Source organism: Anas platyrhynchos, chromosome 20 (genome assembly GCF_047663525.1).
Source record: "Anas platyrhynchos isolate ZD024472 breed Pekin duck chromosome 20, IASCAAS_PekinDuck_T2T, whole genome shotgun sequence".
In the NCBI taxonomy this organism is placed as follows: domain Eukaryota; kingdom Metazoa; phylum Chordata; class Aves; order Anseriformes; family Anatidae; genus Anas; species Anas platyrhynchos.
Window position 1 is genome coordinate 11,115,376 of NC_092606.1, and position 23,301 is coordinate 11,138,676.

Here is a 23,301-nt window from a genome sequence, read left to right on the forward strand (position 1 = left end):
GTTTTCTTCCCATATATTTAATTTGCAGAGGTTTTGTTCCTACAGCTTGCAATTTGTAATGAACAAGACTTTGCTGTGACTGTTTTGAAAAGATGTTTTGAATTGCTCTCTGTGAATAGCTATATGGGCATTTGGTTCCCTTTGATCTCAGGAACATTCAGGAAAAGGGAATGTGAAAAATAATGCATGTATGCATTTACTGGGCTATGCTTACCCTGTGTGAGAGGCTTGAGAGACATCTGGGAAAGGGAACATGGTGTATGCACAACACTCCACCACATTAGAGAGAAAAAGACTATTTGAAGCAGTAACTGAGGGTGCACAGTTTCTAGGCAGCCCTTACTTGAATGTTACAATGCAATCTACTCAACACTTGCCTGTCAGTAATTCACCAGGCGAGGGCAGCTGGTGAGGAGCATGAACTACAGACCTTGCTGGCTGGCCACAGAGGACTGGCATTAGTGGCCAACAACAAGTCATTGGGTTTGGCTCTTTTGAGACTCTGAAACAATTTGTGCAACTTCTGAACACCATGAAATGCGTGTGCCATACCATTCTTGTGTGCACACCTCTCTTACAGTCTCCTTCTGTTGTCTGGAGTTTCTTTTGTTGTTGTCCCCTGTGCCTGGAGTGTGATGCCGTGGCACTGTGTGAATATGAACCAGTGTTATGTTTTGGTGCTAATCATTTTTTAAAAAGGCTGTATAGATTTTCCTTCAAGAGCAAACATCAAAAAGCCTCAAAAGAAAATATCTAGTAGGAATATGAATCCTGAGATTTGCCATATCCTTAGCCTGTATTTTCTGAATATTCAAGTATGAGTTTGATGCCTTATCCTTACGTTTTATTGTGCATTGACATAACCTGATTGTAGAGGGGGTAGAAAAGCCCCTCAAAAATACTGAGAGAAACTTTGTGGCTTTCACTGCAGAATCCAATCTCCCTATTGCAATAGTTGAGGTCCCAGCAGTGCAAGGTCCTGAAGCATTCAGCTTGCTGTAGCTTACACTTTGTTTTTTTTTTGTTGTTTTTCTGAATGCAGGATCTGAAGAGGAGGTCCAGGATGTCCATGAACACTCAGTTTAATAAGACACTGGCTAATTTGCTTACGGGAGAGCTGAAGTGAACAAAGATGTTCAGCATACCAGCCGTAGTGGAGCTCACATCTTGGTCTCTGCACAGGAAGCATAATAACCAGCCCTGACCTGCAAGGCCCACACTGTGATGCAGACTGCACATAAGCAATGTGATGCTTGTGGTCTCCTCATGTTTTCCACGTTGCAATGGTCACACAAATGCAGAGTTGTGTTCTTCAGGTCTTCTCCTTAGAAGGCACAAGCAGCCTGTCTTCATCCAGCAGCATCTGTCTGCATGGGCTAGCTTGCTCAGAGACCGGTTCTGGGAGTCACCAGCTGGAGAGCTCGCGGAGTGAGTGCAAGCTGCTATTTTGGCATGTTGATGCCACAGAAGGTTTTGCTAAACACTTCAAAAATAAACAAGTCTTCAAGACCAAAAGCTGCAGAAATTACTTTCTGTGGCCCCTTAGCTCTTGACTTCATTTGCTCTCTTAGGTCAAAGCCAGACTTCTTCATTTAACTTTTCCACTTTTATCTCAGACAGCAACAAGCTGTTCTCCACCTCAGCACTCAGGTCTGCCCTGCAAGGTGCTTCTTCTGACTTCATTGGAAACCAATATCTCTCACCACTTTTGATGACTTTGTTGTCCCTCAGCCATCTGCTGCATTTTGCCAGCAGTGGTAGAGGTGAAGATGCAGGGACAATGGCCATTTCTGAGAAAGAGCTGGGTCATGTTTTCTCCATTGCAAAGAATCCACCCTGTCATTGGGTAATGTGAACAAGTCTCTCATTCAACCTGTAACTTCTTCATCTATCCTCAAAATAGGTGTGGTAGCCAGCCCTGTTAAGAGCTTACATTTTTGAGCATACTTCAAACTTGAGATGCCCCCATCACAGAAGTCATGGAAAGTCCCTGAGTTCACATGACTCGACTCCTGCTTCTCTCCTTCCTCTCTCATTTCCCCAAGACACAGCAAAAATTCCCAGCAAAAGCATCTGTAAGAAATGCAGAGCAGAGCCCCATCTATCACCCAGCGTTATCTTTGTATTTCTGTGAGATGCTTGAAATGATCTTGCAAAGGAGTTTTTCAAAATACCCTTTTCCCTTTTCTAGCATTTTGATGATGGAGAAAATCTGAGAAATTTCTAGGCTCTGGACTTACTCCCTTCTTACCCCATTTGTGGTATGGTTTTGGAATATTCCCAATTCTTGTTTCCTATGCCTCATAATTTGGAGACATACAAGTAAAATAAAGTCTGGCAAATTCAAAAGATAAACAGTTTTCCTGCAGCAGGGAATGAGACAGTGGAGTTCATTGCCTTAAAGGATCATTCAGGCCAAAGAATTAGCCAGATTCCCATGTGGAGTGCACGTTTGTAGGGCACCAAGACTATCTCAAGTTTTCAGAGTTAACAAAACATTGGCAAGGGAGCTGAAGGTAACTTCTGAAACCTGCTATAGGGACAAACATTCCCCCCATCTGCTCTGTGATAAGTTTTCTGTATCTTCCTGTGAAGCAGCAGCCTCTTCCCCAGGCCAGGAGTGCAATGGTTAGGCAGTCCCAGTTCAGACTAATCATGCCTCTGCCTTCCTTCATTTCTAATTAAGGTTTCTATGGGGCTTGCTGCCCTTAATCTTTGAAAAAGGCATCTTTGTCCCAGCTGGCAGTCACTAACATGATGTTATTAAAAGTCAACCAATAACACTGTTTTAAACATAACTTTATTCCTTTGCTGGTGTTCATTTTCTTGTCTCCTGTGACCAACCCACTGCAGGACCTCTGAGTCTAGAGAAAAGCTGAATTTCTCACATTAAAAAAAAAAACAAAACAAAACAAAAAACAAACAGCAGAATTATACTCTAACCCTTTCAGTCTCTTCTTGTTTTCTCCCTTGCAGGAAAGTCTGTCTTAAACTAGAGGGAAAATAATAATAATAATGATAAAGCCAGGAGAGGGTCTAGATTCACCCAGTTCAACTTTATGTGTATGTGGCACATGGCTCCTCTCAACCAGCTCCCTACATCCTTGGCCATCTAGAGGGCTCAAGGTGACTTTAAAGAGGGGGGTGTCTTGAAGTCAGGGTGCTCACACTGGTTTCTTTAGGAGTCAGGAAGGCTGAGAGCCTCCAGGGATGCATTTCACTGCCTCAAAGGAATGAGTGTCTAGTTGGCAGTCTAAAAGTACTTTTTCTCTTTTCTTCTTTATCCTCAAAAAAGGAGAACTCTTGAGTCTGCAGCAAGTCCCAAGATTACTGGAGAAAGTGGTCAGTACTAGCAAACCCTTTCCACTCCCTACTGCAGTATTACTGGGCTGTGCAGGGCAACGCCCACTTGAAAGTGTTTTCATTTTCTGATTTTTATTCTGCTGCTACTTTTCATCCAGAAAACAGACATCTCAGATGGTAGGCCCTCTCCATGGGGCTTCCTGTGAGAGTGTGCAGGTCTATCTAGGTGGGTTCTCAGGTGGGAAGAGAGGGAGGAATTCTACAGGAAGGTGTTTTTTGAATCCTCTTCTGTAAATGGACTACAATCCTTGGCTGCCTACAAGAGAAGAAGTATCATCTAAGAAAATGGGAAATGGTTCCTCTCAGTTCCTGCACATCTCACGTCTTAAGTGATACTTTTGAGTGGTCAGTACCCTTAGGCTCCATCACTAAATGTCTTCAGTATCACTGCAATGAAACAGTTCATTTTCCTTCATTGAGTCCAAAGACCCAGCTGAAAACTGATGGAAGCCAGAGCATCCTGAACTCACTCTATCCACAACCAAGCCATTGGTCCTTCCTCGGGGATGCCTTTCTTCCCAGGACCTTCAACCCCACCGAGTTAGGTTGCTGTGGGCAGAGTGCCTAGGCTGGCTGGACCTCCTCCATTTCTGCACAGAGCCTCTGTTCCTTCCTTCTCTAAAGTTCAGATCCTTTTGAAATGTGAATATAAGTTTTGTTTTTCCGAGTCTGTCCTAGCTCTTAGGGCTTGAGAATAAATTATGACCCAAAACGGAATAGGTTTTATATATATGCAGAACTGTGTATTTATGTCTGATAGAAACAAAGATGTGTGAATATGCTGATGTGCTCAGAAATATATTTATTTACTAATATATTTATCCACGTATCATGTCTGCTCGTGTGTTTTTGTTCTGCACCAAGCCGGGTTTGTGTTGGAAACAAGCGCCTCTTCGCCACGCCACGCAAGTGAGTTGTTTCAGACAACCCGTGGCTGCCGCCGCAGCCGGCCAGGTGAAGCCTCGCTGCCCAGCGAGCGCGGGGAGCTGCAAACACCGCCGAGGTCAGGACACGGGGCGAGGCCTCGTCCCCCGGGGCTGCAGCAGGCGCAGTGGGCCTCCGGCTCCGTCCGGCCCCGGCCTCACCTCGAAGCTCCCGCGACCTTCGGCCCGGCCTCGGCTCCCCGACAGCCCGGCCCCGCCGCTGGGCTGCGGGCGGCTCCCGCCGGGCCCGAGGCCGCGGCCCCTCAGCGGCTCCCGGTCTCGCCTCTGCCCGCCCTCCCCGCTCCTCTCGGTCCCGGCGTGCGGCGCTGTCCGCCGCCTCTCCCCGTCCCTGGCGGCGCTCTGCCGCCCTCCTGCGGGGCCGCGGCTGGGCGCAGCCGCCACGGGCAGGCCCGGCCCGGCCCCGTCCTGCGCTTGCGCGGCGGCGGCGGCGGCGGGATGGCGCTGGAGACCGTCCCCAAGGACCTGCGGCACCTCCGGGCCTGCCTCCTCTGCTCCCTCGTCAAGGTGCGCCCGGCCCGAGCCCCCCGCCCCGGCCCCGACCGCGCCTCCCCCCGCCCCGCCTCGGCCTCCCTGTCCCGGCCCGGGCCCCTCTCCGCCGGCCGAGGCCCGGCCCGCCCGCTCGGCCCTCCTTCCGCCTGCCCGGGCCTCCTTCGCGCTCCGCCGGGCCCGGGGCTCCGTCTCGGCCCCGGCACTGGCTCCCCTCGCTCCCGCCGGCGCTGCCCGGCTCTCCCCTCCCTCCCCGGCCGGCTGCAGCCCCTCCTTTCCCCGGTCTGTCCCTGAGCTGACGCTTCAGTCCCCCTCAGACCATCGACCAGTTCGAGTACGACGGCTGCGACAACTGCGATGCCTACCTGCAGATGAAGGGCAACCGCGAGATGGTCTACGACTGCACCAGCTCCTCTTTCGATGGGTGAGTGGGGCAGTGACCAGGGGCTGCTCGGCAGCCCCGGTGCCATGGCACTTTGGCTGGGAGATTCCCTCACACCCCTGTCTCCCACAGGATCATTGCGATGATGAGCCCGGAGGACAGCTGGGTCTCCAAGTGGCAGCGCATCAGTGAGTGTCTCTCCCTCCTGGGTTGGACAGGAGCAAACTGTTCTGCAGCAGACCCCTCTCTGGGGCAGTGGGAGCTGTTCTTTGGGCTGCTGCAGGGGTTTCTGGCTGCTATTCCAGACGAGGGGGCATCTGTGCAGGCTGAGGCTGGTGGGGGCTTTTGCTCATCTGGCTGTTGCCATGCAGAGCATCTCAGTGTTTTCTTTCCCCCAGGTAACTTCAAGCCGGGTGTATATGCAGTGTCTGTGACTGGCCGCCTTCCCCAAGGTAATGCTGCCGGCTTGTGTAAGGCACTGATGGCTTATTCTGTGTACTAAGCATTGTATATTAGCCAGTTACACTCTTGAGTGTATTATGCCATATGTGATAAAATCAGCATTTAGGGATTCAGTAAATATGGTGTGTTACAAACACAGCACACACCATGTGGAAGAAAGGATTAGCCAGGTGACTGCAAAAAGACTTTAAATGGGAGGCTGGGTTCAGGTGTTCTGTAGACAGGTTTTCTACCTGGAGTCATTCAGCAGTCTGTCTGCCAGAAGTTGATATTAAAATGCTGTTGAATAAAACCTGTGATACTGGACAGCATCAAAGTGATAAACTGTGATTAAAGGGTGACTACAGAAAGTGGGCACATTTCAAGCTGTTCAGCTACAGGGGAACACAAAGGTTTGTCCATGAAAATGAGTTGTGCAGAAAAGGGTGCTGTTTGGAAAATGATCTTGAGACGGATACCCCTTCCATTGAAATACTGCACTGTTAAGCTATGATGGGTTTTATTCATTTATAAACGGAGTATGCAGCGAGTTGGCCTTACCTTCATAAAGCAGAGATTATACTTTCCATTTGGACAAGAGGCCCTGTCCTGTCCACAGTCCTTGATCAGACATCTAACCTGAGCCCCTTCCTAGGAGTACTACAATCTCACATCTCTGGTATAAAAGCCACGCTTTTGTCTGGAATCCTAAGCCCTGACCTGAGTTCCGCTGTCTGTGTTGGGAGAGATGGAACATCATGGGGTTTGAGGCCTCCTGGCACAGCTTTGGACACATCTGAAACAAGTGGAACATAGCAAGTGATGGCATGTGCTCCATGCAGCTGCAGGCAGAGCACAACATGGAGCACAGGGCAGAAGGAGAGGGTACGTGTAGGAGATGCTCTTTGGCCTTGGTTAGAGTGTATGGCATCTTCATATCACAGGCAGAGGTGAGAGAGAACTGGGGAATGCAGGAACCACTGAGAGACTGCACTCAAGGGCCTTGAAGGCTGTCATTTGTCTGTCCCTGGTGTGTGGTGCTGATGAGAGCTATCCTGAACCACATGATGCTATTCTGCTGTGATTTCTTACAGGGTTACTGAGAAGGTGGAACATGTAGTCAAGTCACGGAAATGACTGAGAGGTTTAAGAATTACATTAAGAGTTTGGCCCATGCAGTATGGTCATAATATTCAGACATCTGCAGGTAGAAAATAATGTAAACAAAATGTCTACCCAGTTCTTTCCCAAAGCAAAATGAGAGTTGATGTCTGGGAGCTCTGTCTAGGCATTTAAATCAGAAGAGGGAACTTCACTATTAACAGTGTAGTTTACAAAGTGTTAGAAGCAACTGAGAAGAAGATTGTTCAGTTCTTAATCTCTGCAGTGAAGGCTACATGATACAGCAATCAGATTTTTTTAGGGCTTCTCCTAGAGAATACTGAAATGTGTTTGTCTCCTTGCTGCAGGGATCGTCCGAGAGCTGAAGAGCCGTGGTGTGGCTTACAAGTCCCGAGACACAGCTATAAAAACCTAAGGGGCTCTTGTGCTGTGTGGAAGATTCCTGGTGCTCCACTGGGCTGTTTGGAGGAGCAACTGGCATGTGGGGCGCTGTTCTGAAACCTTTTAGTTGTAGTATGTGGGAAAATGAACCTGGACTCAGAGGGAGCTTGCTGGCTCAGCTTTTCTTGCTGAGCCAGCAAGAAATACCTATGGACTCAGTCACACTGCTGTCTGACGACGAAGACAATAAAAATCTGTTAGATCCTTGAAAGAGACTGGGAAAGAGGTGTTTAATGATGATGCACAAACATTTTATAATTACCATGGGTAAGAAGAGAGCTGGGACACATCTGTAAATATTTCAATAAAACATGGTGCTTGGTCAGAATTGAGTCCATCTTGTATTCTCAGTCACTAGTTTCACCCACCACTGAGTGCAGATGTAGGAGGAAGGGTTTTGTACTCAGTGCTGGGCCTGCCACAGTGGTGGTGCAGTTCAGAGCCTACAACAACCATTGTTTTTATAGCATGGACCCAATTCCCATCTCTAGAGGAGGATCCTGCACGTGGCTGAATTGGGGTGTCCATTACTAGGAATGAGCAGACTTGCAATTTGTCCCATACATCTCATGGCTGGATGGAATAGGTAGGGTGGTGTAGAGTATTCCACGTGGAGGTTGTTATATAGAGGTCACAGTGCCCTGGGCCTGCAGGGTCCTGCAGAATGAATGTGGAAGCAGACTTGAAGGACCTTGGATCTGCTCTTGGTGGCCTCCAGAGCCTGCTGAACCCATTGCTAGTGTGGCTGGGAGGCAGTGCCAGGCCTTATAGGAGGAGGGGTTGTTGTTGCTTCCACAAGCAGGCGTGAAAACACCCATCCAGTCTAGCATTTGTGAAGTTCTTGATGTCACAGTGTGTTGGGACTTTCAGCTTGAATAGTCTCTGTTCCTGAGAGATGGCGCTTGCCTAGTTTTTGTTCCAGTTCAGCAGCAGCTGCCAATCACAAAGGTGGTTTGTGCAAGAGCAGAGCCCTAGATCAGCACCTCTGTGAAATAAGCTGTTTTTTTTTTTTTTTTTTTTTTTTTTTTTCCTTTGAAATAATCCTGTAGTTGAAAAGCCTGATTCTTGTGTTCTGTAAACAGATACTGGAAAACTGATAAAACCTGAAAGATGACTGATTTAGGAGGAAAGTGGCTTCAGCAAAGGGAGTGCATCGATGTTGGGGAGTGTCAACAGGAGTACTAAGGCAATGTGCTTTTTGTCCTGCTCTGGTTTGTAGAGCTGGCCCATACTCACACTGCAGGTCAAAGCACAGCTTCCCACAGAATTTCGGAGCAGCCATGCTGCCTGCTGTGAGCAGAGGGAGGTTGCGTGGAGCTGCTGCATTAACCAAGACCGCTGAGAAAGATGTTTTAAACCACATTTTTCTTCAGTCCTTTCAGACGCAATGCTGGAGTCAGTCTCTGCTGACTTGCTCCCAGGTCCATTGCACACCTCCTAGTGCAGATCACCTTGGTGGGGGGAGCTGAGTCCTTTGTGGCAGAAATGCCTGTGGCTGGGGACAGAGCCTTACCGTGCAAAGATGGAGCAGCACGTTCAAGTCCTGGGGCAGAGGAGTCAAACACAGCTTTCACACCTCCTTGGTGAATGTCCAGATCACCGAAGTTACTTAAAAATTGCTCTCCAGGCTTGCGTGGTTGCAGAGGCTGGTTGGAGATGGACCTTGGAAACACCAAGGTCAGGCCTGAGGGTGAGAGGTACAAGTGTCCTGTCAGGCTCAGGGCATGACTTCGCTGGGTGTCAAGATGGAGATTTTGGGCCCTGGAGGGTGTTTTTGGACCAGCTTTGCAGTGAGAGGCGTAGGGTGCAGTGGGATCCCCCTGGGATACACTTGTCCCATGCAGAAAGAAAGGTTCAGGAAAGCTGCAGTTAGCACCATCCCAGCTGCTGTATGAGGTTGATGAGAGCTCATGAGGTTCAGCTTAAAATGAGTCCAGGAGGACAGGCTGGATGGTTCTTTCTCCATCTGGAGGCAGGTGGAGCTGGGGAGTGAGATTTTTGGCTGTAGCCAGCCTGGAAGCATATTGTGCACGGTCTGGCTGAGAGGCCAGCAGAGGACAACTGTTCTGGCCCGGCCCACCCCTTGAAGCCTCACAGCTCGAGTGCCACAGGGTGGCAGCACGGCTTTGTGGAGCAGGGCGGGAGCCTGGTGACGGGTGCGGAGTGAAGCTGCCAGAGATGAACCTGAGCAAGAAAGACCTGAGACACGTCTCCATTTTCTAGTGCATCTCCTGTGCAGGGCCCCAGGCAGTGAGAGTTTTGTTCAGCTGGGCTCCGGGTGTGGGTCTGCGGGCACTGTGCTTCACGTCCCCCTCCATGGGAAGCTGCAGGAACTCACCGCCCAGGACTGAGATTTCACTTAGGAAATTACTCCCAAGGAACAGCATGCATTGTCACTGTGCCTCTCGGGGAAGATGAGGAGGCTTGTAAACCACACAAACACCTCGCCTCTTGCTAGGAAGTGCAGCCACCCTCGATTATACAGAGTGAAGTCTGGCAGGAGCTACAGTGCAAGTGGAATAGAGACAGAACAGCGCAGCAAGCTGGCTGGACGCTGGTGGTCTTCCAGAGGAGCTGCACCTCCTCTGCCTGCAGCACATTGCAGTGCTTCTGAGAACCTGGTGCCTGTAATTGGGCTGGCTTGGTGAGCTGAGCCTCTTCCCTGCTAGCTTGCTCGCTCACCCACGCACACACTGCATCTCCCAGCCCACACTGCCCAAATGATTCATTGCTCCCAGGCTGTTTGAGCTGAGCGTTGAACCTCTGCAAAGTGCCTGAAGTGAGCATTTCAGTTAGACGCCAGCCTCAGAGCTGCCGGGGCTTTATAGCAGCAAAGGCAAATGGATGCAGAGCTTTATTTGCTGAGAAAAGTAGGGCATGGAGCTCTCACGCTGAAGAAATCAGAGGAAAAATGTGCAGCGGCAGCCTGGGCTGTAATCAGGAGAGAAAGCGTCAAGAGCTGTGGATCTGAGTCAATTCAAGATGGCTCCTCCCCCTGCAGCAAATGACGCCAAAATATCTCAGCCAGGCTTGCGGGCTGCAGGGCTGGCATTGCTCTGCCCGTGTTCGGGCACTTCCTGGGAGCTGCCGGGGGCTGGGGAGGGCAGCAGGGGCCAGGGGCCAGGGGCCGCCCACAGCCCCAGCAGCACCGGCAGGAAGCACGAGTGAGTGGATTTCTTCGTGCGGGTTTTGAGAACCGATACCTGGCTCTCCCTCTGGGCCAAAAAAGTGACTTTCCAAAACCGCAGAGCACACGGTGGCTCTACACAAGGCAGCTGCCGGCTGTGCTGGGAAATGCCCAGCCACACTGCTCCCACCTATGAGGGACCCTCTCCCCGCTTCACGTGCAGGGACAGGGACAGGACTTCATGTGCGGCACAGGGAGCCCTGGGACCAGTGTGGTGTGCATTTGTCAAGGGTCTTGTAGGTGAGCTGGGCCCAGGCAAGTGACTGCAGATGAGAGGAGTCACGAGCTGCAGGCAGCTGTGCTCACTTTATCTCTGCAGGGGCTGTGGGCAAGGCAGGGTGGGAGCTCCCACCTCTGCCCCCATCCTTGCTCCTACAGATGTTCTGTATGTACCGTGCAGCCTGTTTCTCACCTCTTTGCTCATGTTAAGGCCAGGAGACAGAGTTGTTGCACAGGGACAGCGTGGCAGGATCAGTCGCACTTTGCACTACCCCCTCTCCCACTGTCACTTTCTGGATGTGCCCTCCAGCTTGTGAACTCAACCGTCCCTGTGTGTCTGGGGTGCTGGGAGTCTGATCACATACAGGTTAATGAACAGGGTGCCAGGACCCTTGGCTGTAGGTGCCAAGACAGATACGAAAGCCCCAAGCCAAAGCTGTTTTCCTTGCTGAGTGGCAGAGAGCCGGACAACAGTGCAGGGGAAGGTGGCCTGAACTGGTACCCTGTGGGATGCATGCTGGAGTGAGGGCAGCAAAGCTGAGGCTGTGAGCTGTTAACTTGGAGGCCTGAGGTTGGGGGATGCAGCACTGTCCCACCCATCACCCCCAGCCAGGGCGGGCTGGTTGGAGCCAGTGAGGCACCCAAGCATGTCTGATGTGGTGAGGACCAGAGGACGCTCACCTGCGGATGTTGGCAGCATCAGTTTGGAGGGACTGTGGAGGTGGAGGTGTGGGGGTGTTACGGTAACCATGGCACGAGAGGATGGGTGCACAGGTTTCTGTGGTGTGGGCGGATGAGAAAGCATTTGAAGCATGGCAGAAATGAGGCACAGCTTCCACGTGCTAAAGCCAAAGAGCCTCCTGGTATGCCAGTGGTGGAGGTGAACAAGTAAGGAGCTGGGATGCATTCCCTGCCATGGCAGACAGAAATGTTGGGCTGTGATTTACATTAGGGTCTCTGGGTGTTTGCCCCTCACAAAACACAGAGGAAAGGAGGAAGCTTCATGGAGAAGAAGCAGGCTGGAGGGCCATCAGCTCCTGAAGCAGGCCTGCAAAGGACTTATGAAGAAGGGGTTGCCACTCCTGGGCTGCCACTGCTCACATGCCTGGTGCTATCTGCAACATAGTGGTCAGGTACTTAATGGGAGACACCTGAATCCATTGCTCTGCCCACAGGGTTGGGGTTTTCATGGCTAGAGGGATGAGAGAAGCTGCTGGAGGGTCCCAAACCTCTCCAGGCAGACCTCCCACCTCCCCACTCTGCTTCCACAGCTCTGTGTCAGAGGAAAGGGAGATGCCAAGGGTTGATGGGGCAGAGAGAGGTCTCCCCAATAGTGGAGGTTGCTGGGAGTGCTGAGGGCATGTTTCCTTAGGGTAAACGGGCAAGCAGGACCACAGAGATGAAGTCACAGGAGGGATTTTGGAGCCTGACAATGTCTATCCCATCCCCTGTTTCTTGAACCTCCTGCTGCAACCTGGTGGCAACCCCAGTCCTGCAACTGGTCCTGATGGTGGGTGCGCAGCCATGTGTCCTCCAAGCGGAGAGACTCAGGTGTTTCATATGCCTATAACCAATCTCAGGCGGTCATGGAGGTGGATGGCATCTACCACCCACATAGGCCCCAGCACCCATTCCCCATATTTCCCTTGCCCGGTCCAGCCCCTCAGCCAGGCCATGGGCTCTGATGCCTCTGTCTCCACATCACCCACACAGTCCTGGGTGCCTGAGCCCCACGCAGGCTCTCTGTCTCTTGGGGACACAACAGAGACCCAAAGGTGCCCAGGGCCTCCCAGGGTGGTTGTACCACCCTTGAACAGAGGCAAAGAAGGGGGAAACTGGTGTTGCCCTGCAGGGATGGGGCCCGTGCAGCACCACGGCCCATAAGGGGAGTGGGGCCTGGCCTGCCACCCCTTCCCCCACCTGCGGGCTGGTTGTGGCAGGTGACATGGAAAATGACGGGGCACTTTGTGCCCCGCTGGCGCCAGCGCAACGGTCCCGCACTTGTCATTGGTGCAGATGAGCTGCAATTTGTCTATATATGGGCAAAGTGAGGCACCGCGTTCACCCCCGTGTCCTCCGCGCCCGCCCCAGCGCGTCACTTCAGCTTTTTGAGGTTTCCCTTTGCGCTCTCATTTGCCTCCTGCTCGCGGCCTGTTTCACCCGGCAGTTTCTGGTTGACTCACTCCCAACGGCCGCGCTCCCAGCCCGCCCCATGCTTGCTACTGGGCCGTGGGGTCAGGCCAGCAGCACCCAGTCCCTGCTGGTGGCCCACACCAGCATCGTGCCCAGCACCTGGTGCTGCAGAAGTGGCAGGGTGTGGGTTTGGGGGTGCAGAGCACCTCTGGGCTCTGTTGGGTTGCTTGGGGTGTCCCCCCTGGTGCTAGTGCGGGTTTCTCTGGGGATGGAGGCTCATTGTCTCCTGGGTCCTGTCCCCTGCCTTGCGCACAGGCAGAGGGACAGAGCACAGGCAGCTGTGGGGTGGCTTGGGGCTGAGCTGGGGATGGATCCCACCCCAACCCAGCCCCTCTCCAGTGGGCGTGGAGGTGCTGCAGCTCTTCCTTGTCCTGGCTATGCTGGACAAAAGAGTGCCCCACAGGCGGGCGGCAGTCAATGCTCTTCCTGTCCAAAAAGTTCCCAGGAGCTAGCAGTGGTACCCTTGACTTGTTGGTGCAGCAAGGCCCCGGTAGCATTGCCAAGATAGGGGCCATGGGAGCCTCCGTCCCAGCAAGGATTTTTGGGGGCTGCTCCTTGTGCTGCTCCCAGTTCTCCATTCTGTGCTGCTGCTCCATGCTCTGACAGGCAAGCCAGTGGCTTGTGTAGGGAATGTAGTCATTAGGCTTCAGTGTGACATGCGGGAGGCACTTTGGTTCCATCGGGGTCTAGCAGGCACTTCTGAATGGTGGCCAAGAGATGCTCCCATTTGCCTAAGTCACTGAAGCTGTGGACCCAAGGCCTAGATGGGGGGTCAAGGAGGATTTGGTTGAGATCACCCCTTCCTCTTCCTCCTATTCCTCCAACATAGATCTCAAGCAGTACGGCTCCTTTAAACATAGCACAGAGCTGAAGGCAGGCAGCCTGGCCGCCACTTCCCCTGCGTGCAGCGAGCGCTGCAACCGCAGGCGAGGAGGGGAAGTTGCTGCAAGGCGCGATAAGAAATATCAGCGCTTTTGCAGCGCCCTGACTGCGTGGCCTGACAAGGGCCCTTCCCCCTGCCTGCACGCTGGAGCTGACAGCACTGCTGCCCCCCAAACCCCGGCACCCGCTCCCCTGTGCTCACAGATACTGGGAGAGTTACTGGAAAAGCAACAGCAGCAGGGAGCAGGGACAGTGGCTGGTGGCATCCATGCACCATCAACGCTCAGGAAGGAACAAAAAGTGGGTGGCACCTGGGAGCAGGGGGATGCTGTGGGTGTCTGAGCCACAGCTGGGCACCCTGAGACAAGGCAAGGCACGAGCACAGCTGGGGAGTGGTGCCAGGTCCTGCTGCCACTGCAGGAATTGGTACAGCTTGGGGGCTGCAGCAGCTGACACCCTGGGGACCACGACAGGTCCCTGAGCACCCAAGGATGCAGAGAAGGACCTGGAAGTGCTGGGGGCTGGGTGCTCTCCTGAGGTCCAATGAGGAGGAAATGCAGCCATTTTTGCCTCCCCACACCAAACCCAGAAAGTCTGTTGTGATCTCAGCCCTTTGGCAGCTATTTTGGCTGGGCGTGTGGAGTGCAGAGGGAACAGTGACTGGGCTGCAAGGCCTGGGTTAGAAACTCCCGTAGCCTTGTTTGCTGGTCGGTAAAATTAACCAATGGCCAGGGGATGTGGTGAGTTCATCATCAGCTGGAGACTTTCAGACCTCCTCATCTCAGCCCAAGTAACCAGATCTGCTGATTTCCTTCTTTTGGAGAAACAGAGAAGGCAGCAGATGGCTGCTGCTGGAGGAGGAAACAGCTTCGGAGACCCAAAATATGATGTTCTCCCAGACACACTCTGCTGCACCAGGCGGGGAAAGAGGAAGCGTCTCCTCCCCTACTTCCCTGCTGGGAAGGCGCCTGTGGGCCCCCTGTGGGGGAATGGCTCCTGGGACCCGGATCCACATGGGGCAGGCGACAGGCAGCCAGGAGCCCCATTCTGGGGGCTCGGCTCCTTGCCCTGCTGCATTCCCTGGGCCCCAGCATCCCCCAGCACGTCGCTCCCAGACACGTACTTCACTCTCCCCCTGACATCTTGCTTGAGAACGGTCTCTCCCAGCTGCCTCCTTCAGGAAATGAACTCCCTCTCGCCTTGCAACACCTTTAGCGTTAAATGGACCTTTCCTCCAAGAAAAGGTCTTCTTCAAGAGCTTCAGTGCCTGTCTTCACCCAGCCCAGCCCCCTGTTCTCAGCAGGGGCAGGTTTGTCACCAGAGCAAAGCACGCCACGAGAAGTGTGGCCTCAGCCCTGCAGCGCAGGGGAAAGTCCCTCAGCAGCACCCTGGGGACAAAGCTGCCTCTAGCAGCTTGGACAAATGCTCCTTTACTTTGGTATCAGAGAACGGGCCGGCTCCGAGGGACAGCTGGCAGCATCCCCCCTCACCACACAGTGGTGGCTTTGCCCCCTGTGACAGCACCCCATCACACTGGGGACCACCCCACAGCACCCTTGGCCTGGCTTGTCACCTCAAGGATGGGGTGCTGACTCTTGGCGGCTGGGGGGGGGGGGGGGGGGAGTCTTTGGGTCAGGAATGACCTGATCACACCTTATCCCCACCCAAATTGTTATTCAAGTATTTCGGATGTCCCCAGGGGTTATGGAACAATTCAGGCAGGAGAAGACCTCAGGAGGTTGCCAGCCCAGCCCAGCCCAACATGGGGACAGCCACACACGTGGTTGCTTTTGCTGCCAGCAAGGAGATGCTTGACACGTGCCTCAGCAAGGCAGAGATTCTCCCTTGGGTCTGATGAGCAAGATGTCCTCAGCCCAGGGATATGTATTGCAATGGGGAGATGTGGGATCTCTGTGGGGCACCCCTGGGCAGAGGTCTCTGCATGTGGGGTGTAAGCAGAGGGCGGTGGGTCCGGGCAGCACCAGGCCCAGCCACAGCAGTGAGAGTCCACAGGCAGTATGTGAGGGTGACTCAGGGGCCGGGGACTTGGTGCCAGGCCAGCCGCTGGGGTCTCAGCCCTGAGCCACCAAATGCTGAACTGCATGTACAAAGAGAGACGATTCTATGGGGAGCAGCTCAACGTCAGTTTGGAAAGGGTTTCACAGCAAAACCCCCTCTACCTGTTGTGATCCAAACATGTTCAGGCAGGCCAAAACTCAAACAACTGCTGACTGTACAGTGGCTCGGTTGATTTTGACTTTCCTCCTTCTCTGCCTTCTGCAAACCTTGCTAGTAACGTTTTTTTATATTTCCTCCCAGATTATCGATGTAGAGAATGAATGGCAATGTCCTAAAGTGAACATTTTGCACAGCCATGTGAAACTCATCCCATGGACCAATGCACTCTCATTCACAGTCAGTTTTGGGGATTTAGCTCAGAATTTTTAATCCAGTTTAATGGACAGCTTCATGTAGCACTGGCTGACCTTCCCCAGCTCTGTGGTGGGTGCAAAGACTGCTCCTGGCCATGCTCCTTTCCTCTGCTCTGTGCTTCTCAGTGGCAGCGGAAGGAGAGCAAGGCTGGGAGACAACCCTTGCACCAGACACACAGCTCTTTGCTGTAGAGCTTAGTGAGGAAATTGCACGTGGCTTGGAGATGGCTTCTGTGATACGGGACCTTGGCTGGAAAACTGCTGCTGGAGTTCGCTCCTGTCCCGGTGCCATCAGGCGGTGACGGCTGCCCCTGCACAGCTCCAGCCTGCAAGCCAGCATTGCAAGAAGCGTGTGACCTCCCTGTATAGCTGGCTTTCATTTTCTTTTTGGGGGCCTCGTGTTCCTGTTGGCCGTTATGGCTTCCTCAGGCTTGGAGGAAGTCTGGTATTGCAGAACAGTGCATGGGGGAAAAGCACAGGGAGGTTTCTTGGGCAACACATTTTCTAAAGAGCAGGACTGGAGCTTGCAGCCTGCTGGCACCCACATTGTCTCCTGCTGCGCTCCTGCCATGAGGCTGGGAGACTGCAGCACCCAAAATCCTGCAGAACCTCGTCCAGGGCTACCAACCTTTCTATAATGTCTGTCTTCAGGAATGTCATGCTCCCTCTGCAAAGATGGGGTGAGGGGACACAGTGGAGCCACGTGGAGCTGTCCCCAGCCTCTGCACCAGGGTGGGGGGGGACATGGTTGCTGTCATCCCGTGCAAGCAGACTTTTTTTTTTTTTTTTGCACAAACATGTTTGTTGCTCAGCACAGCAAAGCCCAGGAGAGCGTAACCGGCTGCTCTGCAACGGCCCCCGGTGCTTCCGGCGCTCGGCAGCGGCCGCCCCTCGCCCCACGGCTGGGCTGGCTGCGGTCAGGCTGTGGGGTGGCGCTGGGTGGGACCGCGCACCGTTATCTCCTCGGCAGCTACGGCTCTTCCTGTGGTCGGGGCCACGTGGGCAGGATGGGGTTAAAAGAAGCCCCGCTCCCTGCAGGGGCCCATTGCTCCCTGGCCACCAGCACCCTGTAGAGCACCCACCCGCAGCACCAGCACCCAGCATGGGCCACCTGCGCCCCAACCCGGTAATGTACGGAGGGACCCAGCCAGCGGCATGGCACCCACGTGGTGCTCGAGGAGCAGTGGGGGCATGGAGAGGTCCTGGGGCCATGGCCCCCACCTGCTGCCAGGGGGACAGTGGGTGCTGGGGGCCACCCCATGGGTAAGAGGGTCCCCCCCAGGGAGGAGGTGCTGCAGTGGTGGGCGGGAGGATATGGGAAGAGCCTGAAGCAGAAGTGCCACCAAGGAGATTTCAGTTCCAGCTGGACAGGAGGCAGAGGATGCAGAGGCTGGTGGGGCAGGTGAGGCTGCTGCTGGGCACAGAAGCCATTCTGGGGGGCACTAGAGACATTCCGGGGGGCACAGGGCTGAGGTCAGTGTGGGGCGCATGGCTCTGCATGGCCACAGGGGCTGCCTGGTGTCCCCTGCCATGTGGCCTGAAGGGCAACGGGGACACTGAGGGGGTCTCCATAGGGGTAGCAGGCAGGGGAGAGGTGGAGGTCCCTGGGAAGCCTCCGGTCCATGGCACTTCTGTGGCCCCATGGAAAGGGTGACTTCTCTGGAGGGGACAGAGTGTGGGATCCCCACAATAAGACAGGGCAAGGGGGACCTCGGTGACAGGGATGGCAGTATGAGATGGGGACTTTTAAAGGGTGGTCCCTGTAATGGGGATGGGGTCTCCACCATGAGGCCAAGGTAAAGGAGTCTTCTGTGACCACAGTGGAATTTAGATGGTGTCTCCACCATGGGAACAAGGCAAGGCAAGGGGTCTTTGGTTCAGATGGGCTTTGCTGTGGGATCTCCATGATGGGACTGAGGCAAAAAGAGTCCTCTGTGACCTGAGTGGCATTTAGGTGGGGTGCCCCCATGGGAATGAGGCAAAGGGTTCCTCTGTGAAACCGATAGGCTTCAAGGGACAATGAGGGAGTTTACGGTGGGATCTCAAACTTAAGATCAAGGCAAGGTATGGGGTTTGAAGGACAACAACAGAGTTTAAGGTGGGGTGTTTCCTATCAAGGGAGACAACTCTAGGGGAGCAGCTCAACCTCAGTTTGGGAAGAGTCCAAGGGGGACCTTTGCGAACAGGACAGATGATGAGATGAGGGTCTCCCTATGAGGATAAGGCAAAGAGGCTATCTTTGCCCAGGATGGGGTTTGAGAGGGGATGATGGGGTTTGAGGTCAGATCCCCTCCAGTGGGGACAAGGCAAGGGCGTTCTTTGTGGTCAGAAAGGGGTTTGAGGTGGGATACCCCCCTTGGGGACAAGGTGGCAGAGTCCCTTGTGCTCAGGATAGGGCTTAAAGGGGAATGATGGTGTAGGAGGTACAGTGGCTGGTAAAGCGAGGCTGCCCCTTTGTGCCCAGGGTGAGGTTTCAGGGGTACCAGGCAGGATTTCCCCCACAGGGATGAGGTGAGGATGTCCCTTGTGCCTGGCATGGTTCCCCAGGGCAGGATGTGATGCCAGCAGGAGCTCCCTGTCCCCAGGGCAAAGCCAGCCCTGCCGTTCGTGCCCCCGGCCATGCTGACACAGAAGCATCCCCACGGCCAGGCACGCGGGGTGCAGGCGGAGGAGGCCACGTCGCTGGAGGAGAGCATCGCCGACACCGACTGAGAGACAGTGCAGTCACCCATAAAGTAGAAAGCACTACTAAACAGCACTGCAGGGTGTAGTGTTTCCTACTTTATGGATGAGTGTACTGTGGGCTACGGAGAAGAGAGCACTGCCAGCCACCTGCGGGCCGGCCATCAGCTGTGAACGGCTGGGGAGCCAAGGACAGGCTGGCGCCAGCACCACCACCGTCCCTGCTGCCACCAGGCCAGCACACCTGGGACATGGGGCTGAGGGGCCAGGTAGGTAGCAAAGCCTGCGATTCATGCTTTTCTGCCCCATCTTCAGGTCATGGATGGCAAAGTCCTGTGGGGAACTGGGTGGTGGTGGCCATGTGCGGGTGGGGAGAGGCAGGGGGGCTGGCGAATAGCTTTGCATGGCTGCACAATGGCAGGATGCTGATAAATAAAACTCTTTCAGTGTTGACTTGTGGACTTTGTCTTTTTTATTCTATTCCTGGGAAACGCAAAAACTGGAAAAAGACACCTGCAGTTCCCCAAGGCCATGGCCAGCAGCTGGGGGGCACTGGAAGCTTGCATGGGGACAGGGCCTGGGGGGGGCTCAGGGGTGTTAGAAACAGTACGAGGGGCACCAGCACCACACAGTGGGACTTGTGCCCCGTGTCCATCCAGGCTTATGGCAAAGTGGCCACATCCTGCCACAGCCCTGCCACCTTCACATAGAGAGGGAATGAGACACTCCTATGGTCACTGTCCTCCCCCACACAGCCCATCCATGCTGTTGTCCCCATGTTCTGGCTTTCCAGGTCCCCAGTGCCCAAATGTCAGTTCCCAAACACCTGTGGGCATCCCCATGCTTGGCTTTGATTCCCCATCTCCTGGCCTTGGGAAAGATACAAAAAAAAAATAAAGAAAAAAAAGAAAAAAAAAAAAAAAAGAAAAAAAAAAAAAACAAGGAAGCAGCACAGCCTGCCCCGAGCAGCTTTCATTTTGTTGCGTGCCTAAAAGGAAAACAAAACCCAAGTTTACAGTTTTAATATGTAGAAGTTTTGAAAGGTCACGTTCCTAATAATGAATATGTAAGTATTAGGCAACATAAATCCTGGATACTTATGACTGATGAATATTATGTTCACAAATATTATAACCACCCAGCATTCACTGCCTGCAGAGACGTTGGAAACATATTTCTTGCTGAGAGCAGCAAAACAGAAACTGCAACTTTTTTTTTTTTAAACACATCTCCTTTTTTAGTGCCCTCCCTGTGGGCTGAGTGCATGTCAGCTGGTTCCTGCAAGTAAACGTGTCCATTCCCTACTGGGTGGAACTGCCAGTCTCTGAAGGACCTCGGTGCATTTCTCCTTGCCCGGGTCAATGCCATGGCCGTGCGGAGGCTGTGCAGCTCCCAGCCCAACGGGGCCATGAGGGCAGTGGAAGGCTTCCCCCACTGTCTTCAGACCCACACAAATGCCCCAGTCCCACATGCTGTGGGGTTTCCATGCTGCAGAACATGAGCCACCACATTTGTGGGGGGCTGCACCATGCCCTGCGCCCAGCTGAGCTCATCCCCTTCCCTGCTGGGCTGCTTTTAGCTGTTTCCTGAGCCTGGTGGTCCCTGCCATGCTGTGCTCAGCCCATGTGCTCACACCTGCCCAGGGATGCACGCACCCCCAGCACAATGCTGTGTCCTACAAATGCACATTTCCCATGCAACAGTGCCCAGGAAATCCTCGCAAGCATGGGCATCACAGATGTTCATGTCTCCTCCCCAGATCTGCACCAAGACATGCCAGAGCAAACCCTCAGCCCTGGTGGCCCTGGAATGGGTCGAGGGAGGTGGGAAGCAGAAGCCAAGGTTCTCAGCTGGGAGAGTGGGCACCCATTGGTGTCACCATGTGTCCTGGTCTCACTGGGGCTGTCCTCAGGGGCCTGCGGGAAAGGAGGATGGAACCAGGTCAATGCCCACCAACTGCCCCAGTGCCACCACCCCTGCAGCAGGGCACAGGTCACCCAGGGCTGGCACGGCCTCAGCCTCCTTCCCCAGCTGAGACCACAGAGAGCTGCAGGAGCTCCCATTAATCCTTCATGGTCCCACCAAATTCCATCCCCTGAGGCAGAGGAGAAGGTCGATAGGACAACTGAGGACACTAATTAGTCTTAATTGCCCTGAGCAGTCTCATGGGGAGCCCCTGGTCCTGGTTCATTTCACCTTGTCTGGAGGCTGCCAATGGACCCTGTTATCAGTGTCCTGCTCAAAACCCATGGGATGGCTCCCTGGTTTTTGAGGTCCCTGGGGTCAACGTTTGGCTCCTTATTTCTTCTCTGCCATGGAGCATGTCCACTCTTGCTGCTCCACAGTGGAAGAGGGCAGGAGGCCCTGGGGTCTGTGCACTCTGTATCTGCACCTTGGCTCCTTGGAGGCCTTTAGAGAGCAGTGAGTGCTGCTGGGGGGCTCTGCTGCAGTCATTTTTCAGCTTCCCAGGGTTGAATTGTTGATCTAGGCCTCCCTACTGTCACCTGGTTTTCATTAATTGCTCAGTGCCATTGTTTGTTTTTCCTAAGCCTGTCATTTCCTCTGTCTTAGGAGAGCTTCAAGTGTCTTTCTAAGGAAACACTTTGCTCCATCTCATGTACATGGAACATTGACCCACAGCAGGTGCTTGCATGACTTGGGGAACCAAGGGGTAACTGGAGGTGCCTGTAGCACTTTTTCCCCACAGCTGTCATGAAGACTTCACTCAGCTCAAGGAGCTCCCAAGCCACCGTGCCTTTGTTTAATAACTCAGATGGATTTCTCTTTCCTCCCTAAGGATGGTCCATGGCCCTGATTTATCCTGCTGGCTGGCCAAGGAGTAAGAGCACCTCCAGCTTGCCAAGCTCAGGAAGCCAGGATGCATCCAGTCTCTTCAGAGAGGGACAGCTCATGGCTATGGGTTCAGTGTGTATGCCACTGATGCGCCACCATCTCACCTGACTTCATCTCACCTGACTGGGGTCTTCTGTAGGACTGTGGGAGGAGAAAATGGGTGCCTGGCTTGGCCCTGGTCCCTGATACTCCAGGGCAGCAGGTCCTGGGAGCACCATGGAGCCACGCAGGTCTGGCACTGGTGAGCGGGAGAAGCCTAGAACTGTACAGTAGGTCTGGTGATAGCAGCAGTTCCCTGGTGGGATAAGCAAAGACTGCTGTGGTGAGCAGCACATGGCAGTGGAAGTGCAAAATAAGACATGTCGGAGCAGGGTTCCCAAGGAGGCTGTGCTGTTTGAGCAGCGTGTGCCGTGCGCTGCTCGCAACCACATGATCTTATCAGTGGCACGTTTCCCTTCCCACTGCTGGCTCTTGCGTCCTGCTAATTAAACTTTCTTGTTCTGTCTTGTCAGCAAGTTGTGCAGCACCTGGGCTTTGCTCTGCACTTGTGCAGCATCTGGAGATCCTGCCTGGCATCTCCTGGGGAGGAAAACAGTCATGGGCAGGGACCAGGGGGTTCCAGGTCTCCTCCTGGCAGTGGAAGGCAGTGGGACTCATCCTGAGTGCTCATGGGGGTGGGGGGGGTCACTCGAGCTAGTGATTGGAGATATGCAAGTGTCAGAAGATGTGGGTAGGTGGGATCTGCTGTGTGAAATTTTCCCTCTGGTCTGTTGGTTTTGTTCACTGCTTGTGGCCAGCTTGGCGGTGATCACAATAAACACTCTTTAAAATGAAGAGCTCAGAGATCCTGGATTTGTGTGACGGCAGGCTTCGAGGATGCTGCCAGATGTGGGACTGTTAGACCTGGTGCTAACTCCCCACAGCATCTAAGTGGGTCATCTGCAGACTTTACAGTCAGCGGTGAGAAAACTGTTGTTGGTGGTGATGTCTGCACTGTCTGTGCTCAGGCAGAGCTGACATGAAGCCAGTGGCATCTGTTTCAGTAGGTGACACATCTGCACTCTGCACGCCCGGCTGTGCCCGTGAGCTCCCACAGGCAGTGCTCATAAAGCAACCTCTGAAACGTGCATGCCAGCCACCTGAGCCTCCTGTGTGTACCTCACCTGGAGCCATGGCCACAAACGGAGCAACACTGTGACAAAACACTGTCCACCCCGCAGCCACGCATGCTGATGCAGCAGCTGGGGTGTATCCCCAGCAGTGGAGGGATGGCCAAACCGTGTCCTGCTGCAGGACAAGGCTGGAGCTGGGCTGGGGAGCGAGGACAAGTGGGCGTCCTGGGGAACGGGGCGGGGGCTCTCCCCGAGAGACTGGTGCTGTGTCACTGGTGCTGTGTGGCCCACTGTGTGGGGCGGCTTCCATCCACGGAGAGCAGGATGGGCAGTAGACACCTCTGTGGCTCTGTGTGAGCTCTGCTGCAGCGCTCTGCCGCTAACTCTCATCTCTCGTCTGTGCATCTGGACCACGCCAACCCCAACAGCTCCCTCCCTTCCCACATTGTGGCTCACCCACCGCAGCCCCTACGTGTGCTGGCAGGGCCCAAGTTCGTGTTTTCGGCAGCGGGTCGTGACTGTGCTTGGCCCTGCGGGGCAGCAGTAGCGGGACACCGGGCGA

The 23,301-nt window shown here is 54.0% G+C and overlaps 2 protein-coding genes and 1 long non-coding RNA gene across 3 annotated transcripts in view; all 3 read left to right on the forward strand.

The window, feature by feature from the left end:
• The window catches only part of RNF43 (ring finger protein 43), a 65,680-nt gene extending 61,488 nt beyond the window's left edge, over positions 1-4,192 (forward strand). Inside the window, exon 9 of the mRNA XM_005015864.6 lies at positions 1,043-4,192. Coding sequence (XP_005015921.2) covers positions 1,043-1,086 — 44 coding nt within the window. The 3' untranslated portion in view covers positions 1,087-4,192. The remainder of the gene's footprint in view (positions 1-1,042) is intronic.
• Positions 4,193-4,647: 455 nt separating this feature from the next.
• SUPT4H1 (SPT4 homolog, DSIF elongation factor subunit) lies at positions 4,648-7,507 on the forward strand. Its single transcript, XM_027445937.3, has 5 exons — positions 4,648-4,811; positions 5,111-5,217; positions 5,308-5,363; positions 5,574-5,627; positions 7,086-7,507. The coding sequence occupies exons 1-5, from the start codon at positions 4,743-4,745 to the stop codon at positions 7,151-7,153; spliced, it is 354 nt and encodes a 117-aa protein (XP_027301738.1). The 5' UTR covers positions 4,648-4,742; the 3' UTR covers positions 7,154-7,507.
• Positions 7,508-10,811: 3,304 nt separating this feature from the next.
• Positions 10,812-19,227, forward strand: LOC119713297 (uncharacterized). Its single transcript, XR_011804332.1, has 2 exons — positions 10,812-17,494; positions 18,678-19,227. It is a non-coding gene; the product is annotated as an uncharacterized lncRNA (long non-coding RNA).
• Positions 19,228-23,301: the final 4,074 nt, after the last annotated feature.